Raw genomic sequence first — 12,594 nt, 5'->3', positions numbered from 1 at the left:
CATCAAAAACAAAACAAAACAAAAAAAAACATGAACAAGTAAACAAAAAGACGGCTAACCATTTAGTCAATTAAGATACAATGATTACCAATTTTGTTATCAATAAGTAATTGAACATCAGTTCTTACATCACCCCTGTAATCAATACAAAATTTATCTTCTGAAAAAAATGTAGGTGCTAAATGGAATATTAGGTATCCACAGCACACACTGGCTGCCAGCTCTCATTCATTCCTAACATACCATTCCAGGCTACTCTCATATTTTCTAAATTTTTGGAAAAAGAAAACTCCTAGAAGTACTCCTTTAAAACACGTCTACCAGTTATCCACCTTCCCTACCAATTTCCTTCCTCTGATCCCAAGAGCATACCATTCCAGTCTTACAGACTGTTTCCCTTACATCTCACTACCAATGCCTCTTTTTACTTATCACAAACTAAAACCATTAGGAAACACACAATATGTCCTACTACTTGCTCCATTAAATGTTGGCTGGCGACACCGCAACAGGTAAATCTTGTATCTAAGGTAGTTTATACATCCTGTGCCTCATAGAGGAAAACAAGCATCCAAGAACCACTGTAATGAGAGCTGAAGACCACAGGTGGCCACGTTTCTTGCTGAGGATAAGCCGCAGGTTCTAAATAGTACTGATAGCTGACTAGCAATTTTGTTTTGTGGACTAGATTTCAGTTTCTGATGTGGGGAGCAGGGGGGTGGTTTAGTTTATGTATGTTCTTTTTCTTCAGAAGCAGATTATTAAATTGGAATATGTTTTAAGAGCTTAGAAGCTTAAGAACTTTCACAGAAGCCAGGTGACCAAGAGGTAAGCTATCTTACTAAGCGCATGAGAAAAAAACAACAAGAAATTAGATCTCTAAAAAAAATGCAGATTGTATTATTCTTATATCATCTTATCATCAAATACATCAGACAGGACACAATGACTATAAGGTGGCCATACAAGGAAACAGCATGTGGCATAATTTCCAAGATGCAGAAAAGAAACTAATTTTAACATCTTTTCCATTAACACAGGTAAAAAGCTAACAATAACATATATATAAATATAGAAACAAAGAATAAAGAAAAAGCACATACAGAAGCAAGAATAGGTGAAGAAAGAGTTTCACCTAAACCAAAAACCTCATAAATCTATTCCTCTGAATAGAATGTGGGCTACTGTAGCTCATTTCTGCACAGTACTGGCTATACTGGTTAAATTCTCATCTACATTTCTTAATATTCTGCAGATGGTTAAATCCCCTGAAATTATATGCAAATGTGTCAGCATCTAGGAATTCTTCTGGAAAACTGGTCTAAATTCTTCATCGATTCTTGATCTAAAATTGGAACTTTTTGTTTGGAGAGGTAGGGTTCAAAATAGGAAACCTTCTTTGACCTGAAATATAAAAGGTTTCATCATAAAGTGACCAAGAGAATATCATTATAGTATTTCAGCAAATCTCCGTTATGTTCTGAAACAGAAGTGGAACTAGAAATCACTAATCAATCACCAAATACTTATTAAGCATCTACCATTAACATAATTCCACATGACTATTAGAAGTTAGGAAGAGAGAAATGATGAAAAATGCATCTTTATTTAGACTGTAACTAAAATAAAGACAGAAAACAAAAACTCCCAAATTATTTAGTGGCCAAAAATAGAATACATGCCATTTCCACAAAAATTATCTCGTGTTAAGTCCTTTATATGCAGACATCCAGATTAGATTTTTTAAATTACTATTTCACGATATGAACAGTTTTAAACATATGAAAATTATAAGCAAACAAAGAATTTGTAAAAGATAAATAAAGAGTTTTCTTTAAATGCAACATCTAAGAGTCTTAAACAAAAAAAGAAAACAGTTTTTTAACTCTACTTTCAGGCCATAACACATACTGAAATTTCAGTCCACATTTTAAAACACGTTTGGTCCAAAATTATGTCCGTTCCAAATGTCGACACATCTTGCTTTATCTTAACACAAATTGTACATGTCATTTGTAAAATGGGGGAAAAATCAGTTCTTTAAATATTATTATTAAAAATTATGTTTCAACTTTACAATATACCATTTTTAATGTACAATACTAATCTAAGTGTTTTTTAGTTGAAACTACTTCCAATACTACATAAAACTCATGAAATGATTTTCAATTCCTAAGGTTCATTAATTATCTATTATATTAAAAAGGGTTCATGAGTCAAAAGGATTTGAAAACCGACCTGTGTAATAAACCTCAAAGTCCAAGACTAGTTGTAAAAGAATCACCCAGAAAACACTTCAAAAATGGGATTTCCAGGCCCTACACTCCAGTAGGTCTATGATGAGATCCAGGAATTGGTATAATGAAACCTCCTAGTAATCTTGATGAACAGCAAGTTTAGGAACACAGGCATAAACACTAGTAGAGAAGCAGAGGAAGGAACAAAAGAGAGAGAGACATTGGGGGTGCCATCCTTCCCGACTTAAAAACAGGTTTTAAAAACCTGCAAAAAAATATAAGAACAATAAATCAGGATATAATGGATTCTGAGTTTACCATTTTCAGGAATATTGGTGGAAGGCCCTGGTTCTCCAGGTGGTTCCAAGCTATCCAATAAACGATTCACTTTATTTCGAAGTTCTATCAGTTCTCGACGGAGGTATTTCACCTGACTTGATTCAAGGGGTCTTGGTTGGCCATTAACTGAAATAAAAGCATTTATTTGCTTAAAATGAGAAGTTCATAAATAAGTATATAAATAATATGCAACAAGGAAAATATATACAATTCCTTTAAAATAAACAAAAAGAAGATACTGAAGTTACTTTTGAAAAAAAAAAGAAAAGAAATTCTTTATGGCTAATAACTTATTTTGGAAAAAAGAAGCATTCATCAGTCTTTCTTGATGCCAGACCTATGACCTATGGCATTACTGGGAAAAACGTTTAGTAGGTAAATCCAACTATAATAAAATAAATAATCCAATAGAAAGCTCTACTTTTTAACAGAATTTATTAAATTTAATAACAATCATTTAACTTTAAAAGCTCATTTTATTTCATGCTATTATTAAAATATATTAAATTTAGTAATTATTAAATTTAATAAGTCATATAAGTTCATAACCTCATTTTATTTCATGCTATTCTTAAAATAATACAAAAACACCTTACTCTATACATAAAATGTTTAAAGATGTAACATTGCTGATATGTCAGTCATCCCCTTTGCATAATTTTGTCTTGAAAAAAAAAAAACAGCTAATTAAAATAGTTGACCTTAAAAGAAATCGCTAAAAAAATATATGCAGGGCCAGCCGTAGTGGCTCACACCTGTAATCCCAGCACTTTGGGAGGCCAAGGTGGGAGGACTGTTTGAGCCCAGGAATTCAAGACCAGCCTGAGCAATACAGTGAGACTTCGTCTCTACAAAAACCTTAAAAAATTAGCCAAGGGGCTGGGCGCGGTGGCTCAAGCCTGTAATCCCAGCACTTTGGGAGGCCAAGGCGGGTGGATCACGAGGTCAAGAGATCGAGACCATCCTGGTCAACATGGTTAAACCCTGTCTCTACTAAAAAAAATACAAAAAATTAGCTGGGCATGGTGGTGCGTGCCTGTAATCCCAGCTACTCAGGAGGCTGAGGCAGGAGAATTGCCTAAACCCAGGAGGCGGAGGTTGCAATGAGCCGAGATCGCGCCATTGTACTCCAGCCTGGGTAACAAGAGCAAAACTCCGTCTCAAAAAAAAAAAAAAAATTAGCCAAGTGTGGCAGCACACGCCTGTAGTCCTAGCTAGTCAGGAGGCTGAGGTGGGAGGATTGCTGGATCCCGGGAGGGGAAGTCCAGTTGGCTGCTATCACCCCCCTGCACTCCAGCCTAGAAAACAGAGTAAGACCTTGTCTCAAAAAATTTTTAAAAATAAATATACATTTTAAAATATATGCAGAACTTATCAACATCACAACTGTCCTTCAAAGCAGCTACTTTCAGAGGCAGAATATAAGCCACAAAATGCTAGAGATTACTCAGTAATCAGTGGTTGTGATTTTTTTAATGAAAGCAACATTACTTCAATTATTATTCATTTCATCCAAATGACTTTCAGTTGACTAAAAAAAATGAAATCCTTCATTCAGCAACAAACATTGCCACCACTCAGGTTATTTTTAAAAAGAAAAAATAAAAAAGTGACACAAGGCTCTGATTGCAAACACCAAGACAGGAGTTCAAAAATTAAACTAAAATACTTTATGCACTGCCAGTATACAAATGTACAAACTCCTGAAGTACCTAATTAGAAAAGGACATCTATGTGAAGATAAAAGTTCAGGGCGATTCTTTGTTAAATATGTTTCAAACATCAAATCACCAATTATAAGCTTTTAGAAGAAAACTCTTCAGTAACTCATACTCCCTGGATACCTATGAAGTTCAATACAATTTCCTACCTACATCAATTAGTTACTGGTTTTCACTTAGTATTACTGTTTTTTTCTCCAATATTTGAGGAGAAAAACAGCTCCTAGCAGCCAGAAACTGGTCTGGTACAGTTAGGCCTGGCACTCACAGGTATACCGTGATGTTCTCCTGTTGAACGTAAAATATTTCAAAGAACACCAACATTACACAAAATTATAATCTGTGATAGATCAAGAGTCCATAATCATGTCAAAACTCAAAGAACACTGACCACATCAGAAAAATGACCAAACAACCTTCTATCCTGGTCAATGACTGCCACTGCTTTACCAACTGCAGCTTCAGCCTCAATTCACTCCTCCCACCTTCCAGGTAAGATTTAGTAAGATTCATTCCTCTCACCTTCTGGATAAGATCTGGTAAGATACTCAATCACAGAATCATCTCCACTTCCTAAGCAATCAACGCAGAGCAAAGCTCTACCTCCTCGAACCTTACCCAAAATCAGCTAACACAAACCCAAGCCCTACAAAAAAAATCCTTTTCTAACATACCCATAAGACATCCTATTGTTCTCCATGGTATCCATTCTCCCTTGCTGCAGTAACTCAGTAAACCCAAATCTGTTAACTATGGGTATGTTCCTGGTGATCTTTGGAGCACACTGATACATCTCACCAGAACTTTTAAGAACCTTGCACTTACTTTCCTAGTATGGCCTATAATCTGTTATTATCTACTTAGTGGGTTTAAGAACACTATGTTTCAAATTATACTCAATTAAAAGTTTAGATTAACTAAGTTTAAATTAAGTTAATATTAGGTATCAACTTGATTGGATTGAGGAATGCCTAGATGACTGGTGAAGTACTGTTTTGGGTTGTGTCTGTGAGAGTGTTGCCAGAGGATATTGAGATTTGAGTCAGTGAACCAGGAAAGGAAGACCCATCTTCAGTGTTGTGGGCACTATCCAATCAGCTACCAGTGCGACTCTGACAAAACAGAGGGAAGAAGATGGGGTAAGTCTGCTTGCTGCGTCTTTGGCTCTTTCTTCTTCCTATGCCAGGGGCTTGCTTCTACTCCTCCTGGCCTTGGACAAGAGACTCCAGGTTTTTTGGCCTTTGGACTCTAGGACTTGTACCAGCAGCTTCCCAGGGGACTCTCAGGCCTTTGGCAACAGACTAAGGCTTCACTATCAGCTTCCCTGGCTTTCAGGCTTTTGGACTTGGACTTCGCCACTAACAGCCTCAGCTTCTCTCTTTCCCCAGCTTACAGATGACCTATCACGGGACTTTGCCTTATAATCACCTTGCAATTCTCCCTAAAAAACTCCCATATATCTTATTGGCTCCATTCCTCTGGAGAACCCTAATACACATAATAATTTATCTTCATTAGTGCGAATATAATTTTAAGACTTTAATAAATCATTTCAAGTACACAAGATAAACTTACCAAACACCCACCTTTGTTAAACCTTAAGATTTTCCCCCACCACCCCGCCCCGAGATGGAGTCTTGCTCTGTCGCCCAAGCTGGAATGCAGTGGCCTAATCTCAGAGCTCACTGAAACCCTGCCTCCTGGCCGTGATCGTATAGTGGTTAGTACTCTGCGTTGTGAAACCCTGCCTCCTAGGTTCATCGATTCTCCTGCCTCACCCTCCCGAGTAGCTGAGATTACAGGCACATACCACTATGCCCAGCTAATTTTGTGTATGTGTGTGTGTATTTTTGGTATAGATGGGGTTTCACCGTGTTGGCCAGGCCGGTCTCGAACTCCTGACCTTATGGTCTGCCAACCTCAGCCTCCCAAAGTGCTGGGATTACAGGCATGAGCTACCACACCCAGCCAAACCTTAATATTTTTTTCATCTTTGCTCCTAACCACTAAGGAATGAAAGAACATTGACATAATTAAATCTCCCAGAGTACCTTTCCTCAAAACCCATTCCCCTACTTGATTTTAAATAGTTTTATGTTTCATCCAAAACAATCTTACATATTTGATTTATCCCACTATCTTTTGTTGTCTATAATTATAATTGGTATTTTAGTTACATTTATAATCCTTTTATATTAGACATACAGAAGTTATTCTATATAATAAAAGCCCCAATATAAGGTAAAAGAATTCCCTTTCATTCGTAGTCTGCTGACTTTTTGACCTAATTGAAATGTCAATGGTTTTTATCTACAGAGATGATTCAGTTTTTCTCCTTTAATCTGTTACATGGAAAATAGTATTTGATTTTCTAATTTAAAGCAATCTTAGACTCCTTGGGTGAGCAACCTTGACAATGCTGTGTTTTAACATTCACTGCCAAGTTTGATTTGTAAGTATTACTTAGTGTTTTGTATCTATGTTCATAACTGACACTGGTCTGCATTTTCCTTGGTTGGTTTTCATGTTAAGGCTGTTCATAAGTGACACTGGTCTGCATTTTCCTTGGCTGGTTTTCATGTTAAGGCTGTTCATAAGTGACACTGGTCTGCATTTTCCTTGGCTGGTTTCCATGTTAAGGTTGGCTAAATACTACCTAAAGCAAGGGTCCCCAACCCCGTGCTGGTCTGCGGCCTGTTAGGAACCCAACCAGGTCACACAGTAGGAGGTAAGTGGTGGGCTCTGCCTCCTGTCAGTTCAGCAGTGGCATTAAATTCACATAGGAGTGTGAACTCTATTGTGAACTGCACATGCGAGGTGGAACAGTTTTATCCCAAAACTTTCTCCCGCCCCCATCCATAGAAGAACTGTCTTCCGTGAAACCAGTTTCTGGTGCAAAAAGATTGGGGACTACTGGTCTAACATATCAGACTTACAGGTTAAGCCCGGAGAATAAGTAACAACATACTGTAATGTGAAGGAAGATAATTACAATTCAAAAATTCTAATACAGCCAAATTAAAACTATAATACAATAGGGATACCTAAGTTATATCTGATTTCAAAAAAAATAACGTACTTAACACACTTTGTTCTTACTGAATTAAACTTCCATCATTTTCTTAAAACATACAGTCATAAGCTTCAAGTAATCTAAAACAACTACCTGAATGCAAATATATGTAATAATATTTGAATAAGTTATTGCTTAAATGAGTCTTTAAAAGGAAAAAGCCAACCATCTTTAATAAAAATACAATGAATAGTAAATTTATTAGAAAGTTTACTACTCACCAAATAATGTCAGTTTCAGTATCCTACTACACTGAATTGCAAAGGAAAGGTCAGAACTATCAAATATTGTTATAAGATCTCCATCTGGAATTAAGAAAAAAAAGTTTCAGATTTGTATAAGCAGTAAACTGGGACACATATAAAATTAAAAATCCAAAATGTAGATTGTAGAACATAGCTGGACTCTCCCACGAAAACCTTAAACTTTAAAGGTTTGTCTAGTGAAAATGCATTTGTTCAAAAACACACTAAATCAATTTTGCTTATTACTCTTACGGCAAGATATTTACACATATCCACATGAAAAAATGTAGCTAAGGTTAATGCATTAAGTGCCTTAATTTTTACTAGTCACTAGGAAGAGATTCATAGATAGCAGTATCATAAATTGTTGGTTTAGAATGAAATCTTTTCATTCCAAAAAATTTAAATATTTTACCAAAAGTTAAAGAAATAAAAAAAGATTCCCAAAGTTCAAATCTTAACCCTAGATACAGTAAAACACTACTGTTGCAGAACTGCTTTAGTGACTGGATAGACAGTAAGTTCTTTCAGGTCACTGACCATTTTGGTATTAAGATGAAAACAACCAACTCTCCCCAGAAAAATATTTATAAATACAAAACACAGTGCATATTTAAGACTATGAAATCCCTCAGATCTCAGGGATAAAGAATACTATAATTAGCATACCAACCACATGTGTCAAAAGCTTTCAAAGGGCTAAAGGAAAAACATGTTCTCTAAAGAAGACAAGAAGAGAAAAGCAGCCAGAGACAAGGAGTTCATCGGGGACCTCTTCAGGGTATCTTCACAAACAACTGGGTGGGAAGGAGTTCTGTCCTGGGGAGGCCACAAGACTACTTCAAGGGATGCTCTGCTGCACCATTTTAACACTAATTAGGTGGATTTATTTTGGACAAAGACGACGAAACTGAGAATTTTATAACTGTTTTAGCTCCTTATAACCTGACGCACTTTCTGTAATATACCTGTTTAATGTTCAACCTTCATAAACACATTTTTAAAAGAAAATAAAGTATGTATGTAAAAGAAGAAAACTTCCTATAACTTTTTATCTTTTCTGAATCCTACAACAGAAACAGAGTATCTCTGATGGTGGGAACTTTACCTAAGCCATCCCTCCACTATAGTGTCTAACAGAATCTAAGGGACACAAATCTAAACAATCAAAAACTTTTTGGCCGGGGGCGGTGGTTCACACCTGTAATTCTAGCACTTTGGGAGGGTGAGAGGGTGAGGCAGGCGGATCACCTGAGGTCAGGAGTTCGAGACCAGCCTGGTCAACATGAAGAAACCCTGTCTTACTAAAAATGTAAAAATTACCCAGGTGTGGTGGCCTGTGCCTATTAATTCCACCTACTTGGGAGGCTGAGGCAGGAGAATCGATTGAACGTGGAGGCGGAGGTTGCAGTGAGCAAGATCACGCCACTACACTCCAGCCTGAGCAACAGAGCAAGACTGTCTCAAAAAATGAAAAAAAAAAACCTTTAAAACCACCACAAAATACAAAGTCATAACTAAATGTGGAAAACAAATTGTAAAGAGGACACCTCCAGCTAAGGGTCCACGAACTGTGACCAAGGGACAAAATCCCTTAGTCGTTATAGGTCTGTGAATGAAGAATGGTTTTTACTTTGTAAAAAAAAAGATGAGACAGAGGCCTTACGTGACCCACAAAGCTACAACATTTATTATCTCTGATCCATTAAAGAAAAAGTTTGCTGACCTCTACCCTAAACAAAAACAAGGTAGTTAAGAGAAAGCCCATCAATGAGGTCAGTTTGAGGTAAGAAGAAGAAAGCATCTTCAAATGAAAAAAAGGCAGTTAAAGGCCAGTCGCAGTGGCTCATGCCTGTTATCTCAGCACTTTAGCAGGCCAAGGCAGGAGGATCACTTGAGCTCAGGAGTTCAAGACCAGCCTGGGCAACACAATGAGACCCCCATTTTGACAAACAATAAGAAGAAGCCAAGTGCAGTGGCATGTGCCTGTAGTCTCAGCTACACAGGAGGCTGAGTTGCAAGGACTGCTTGAGCCCAGGAGTTCAAGGCTTCAATGAGCCATGATCATGCCATTCCACTCTAGGCTAGGAGACAGAGCAAGACCCTGCTATCAAGTAAAAAAAAAAAAAAAAATTTAAGACAAGGAAGTACTAGCCAGAGCAATTATGCAAGAGAAAAAAATAAAGGGTATCCAAATTGGAAAGGAAGACGTCAAACCGTCTCTGCGGATGACATAATCATATACACAAAAATCTAACAACTCTACCAAAACCCTTAGAACCAGTAAACAAATTCAATAGAGTGGCAGGATACAAAATAAATACAATAAAAAGTAGTGTTTCTATACACATACAAGGAAATGCAATCCCATTTACCATAGCTACAAAATTTTTTTTTAATATCTAGGAATAATTTTAACCAAGAAGGTGAAAAACCTCTACAAAAAAAAAAAACCCTGGTGAAAGAAACTGAAGAGCATACATGTGTTATGATATCCCATGCTTATAGATTTGAAGAACTAATACTGTTAAAATGGCAAAACTACTTAAAGCAATTTACAGGTTCAATGCAATCCTTATCAAAATACCAATAAAATTCTTCACAGAAATTTGAAAACAAATCCTAACACTTGTATAGAACTACAAACAACCCCAGACAGTCAAAGCAATACTCAGCAAAGAACAAAGCTGAAGGTATCACACTTCCTGACCTCAAAATACACTACGAAGCTATAGTAAGCATGGACTGGCATAAAAACACACCTATAGACCAACAGAACTGGCATAAAAACAGACCCATTGACCAAGAGAACACACAGATCAACAGAACACATAGAACAATAAAACAGAATAGAGAACCTGGAAATTAATCCATGTTATCTATGGCCAACTGACTTTTGACAAAAGCACCGAGAACAGCCGTTAGGAAAAAGATAACCTCTTTAATAGGTCAGGAAAAGATTTCATGAATAAGACCTCAAAATCATAGTCAATATAAGCAAAAATAAACCAATGTGATTATATCAAACTGGAAAATTTTTCTGCATACCAAAGGAAACAATCAACAGAGTGAAAAGAGAACCTACAGAATGGGAAGAAATACAAATACTCATCTGGCAGAGGATTAATATTCAGAATATACAAAGAACTCAAATATCTGAACAGCTAGAAAACAAATAATCCAATTTAAAAATCAGCAAATAATCTGAACAGACATTTCTCAAAAGATGACATAGAAATGGCCAATAAATATATGAGAAAACGCTCAGCATCACAAATCATCAGGGAAATGCACACATATCAGGAAAATGAAGACCACAATGAAGTCCACCCCAGTTAGGATGGTTATTATCAAAAAGACAAATAACAAATGTTGGCAAGAATGCAGGAAAAAGGGAACTCTTATACACTGTTGGTAGGAATGTAAACAGTACAGCCACTACAGAGAACAGCATGAAGGTTCCTCAAAAAACTATAAATAGAACTATCACATGATTCAGCAATGCCACTACTGGGTATTTAACTAAAGGAAAGGAAACCAGTATATTGAAGAGACATCTGCACTCACATATTTACTGCAGCACTATTCACAATAGCCAAGATATGGAATCAACCTAAGTGTCTAACAACAGATGAAATGCTAAAGAAAATATGGTATATATACACAATGGAATACAATTCAGCCATAGAAAAGAATGAAGTCCTGTCATTCACAGCAACATGGATGGAACTAGAAGACATTAAGTTAAAAAGATACCACATGCTCTCTCTCTCTCTCATTTGTGGAAGCTAAAAAAAGTTGATCTCATACAAGCAAAAAGCAGAACAGAGGAGAGTAGAGGCTGTGAAGGGTTAGGGGAAAACATAGATAGGGAGAGATTTATTAAAAGACACAAAATTACAACTAGATAGAAGGAGTAAGTTCCAGTGTTCTATAGAACTATAGGATGACTACAATTAACAATAACATATTATATAATTTCAAATAGCTAGAAGGAGAATACAGAATGTTTCTAAGTCAAAGACACAAATATTTGAGACGATGGATTTGCTGATTACCCTGATCTAATCCCATTATATGTATTGAAACATTACTGTGTACCCCATAAATATGTACAACTATCATTTGTCAATTAAAACAAAATTTAACAACAACAAAAAAAGCACTCTTAGGACTTTGTTTAAAAAAAAAAAAGTTAAAAATCTGAATTGTAGTCTAGGCATGGTGGCTTATGCCTCTGGGAGGCCAGGTTGGGAGTACTGCTAGGGGACAGGAGTTTGAGTTTACAGTGAGGTATAATCATGCCACTGCACTCTAACCTAGGCAACAGCGTCAGATACTGTCTTAAAAAAAAAAAAAAAAGGTTGATCAAATTAAGGCACACATTTCAAAGTCACAGAGGTGAAAGTCAATGTATTATAAGCAGAAGACAACAGGAAAAAAATTGCTCTCCTTTATTGTTTCACATGGGCAACTCTCAAAAATTTGTTTTGGGTGCTTAGACTACACATCATAAAAAGAAAGGGGAATTACACCTATCGCTAGACGGCCAATTTAACTATCACCAGTGATTCACTCTTCTCTTCCACAGCATAAGTTGTGCAAAGTGGCTGCTCAGCCAGTGACTACACTTCCCAACCAATCTGCCTCTTAGAGTCATGTAACTGGGTACTGACCAATGTGATAAGGGCAGAAATGACATACAACACCATCAGGCCTAGTGAGTAAAATCTCCCATATGATTCTTCATACTCCGTCTTCACTCATCTGCCTGCCAATGTCAATGCCTGCGGTGAGCTTACGAACAATGCGTTTAAGGTAACGGCTTCTTTCAGCCTGGGTATCTGAAAGATTTCTCGACTGTTAAACCACTCAGATTGTAAGATTTCTAATTATATCTGCTGGCATTACTTTAAGCCACACTAACATAGATATTATATGTATTGTATTATTATTAGTGATAAGAAAATCAGGTTAAG

At 36.6% G+C, this 12,594-nt stretch overlaps 1 protein-coding gene across 5 annotated transcripts in view; it reads right to left on the bottom strand.

Annotated features, from left to right (window-relative positions):
- TFG (trafficking from ER to golgi regulator) overlaps nt 1-12,594 on the bottom strand; it is a 38,517-nt gene that overhangs the window by 16,926 nt on the left and 8,997 nt on the right. For all 5 annotated transcript variants that reach the window (XM_012476854.2, XM_012476863.2, XM_012476844.2 and 2 more), the window contains 2 exons: nt 7,592-7,675; nt 2,556-2,702 (listed from right to left, as the gene is read on the bottom strand). In XM_012476854.2, the coding sequence (XP_012332277.1) occupies nt 2,556-2,702; nt 7,592-7,675 (231 nt within the window). The remainder of the gene's footprint in view (nt 1-2,555; nt 2,703-7,591; nt 7,676-12,594) is intronic.

Source organism: Aotus nancymaae, unplaced genomic scaffold (genome assembly GCF_030222135.1).
Source record: "Aotus nancymaae isolate 86718 unplaced genomic scaffold, 86718_ANA_hifiasm-v0.15.2.pri h1tg000011l, whole genome shotgun sequence".
NCBI lineage: Eukaryota > Metazoa > Chordata > Mammalia > Primates > Aotidae > Aotus > Aotus nancymaae.
Note: the sequence above shows the minus strand (reverse complement) of the source record. Positions and strands in the feature narration are given on the sequence as shown.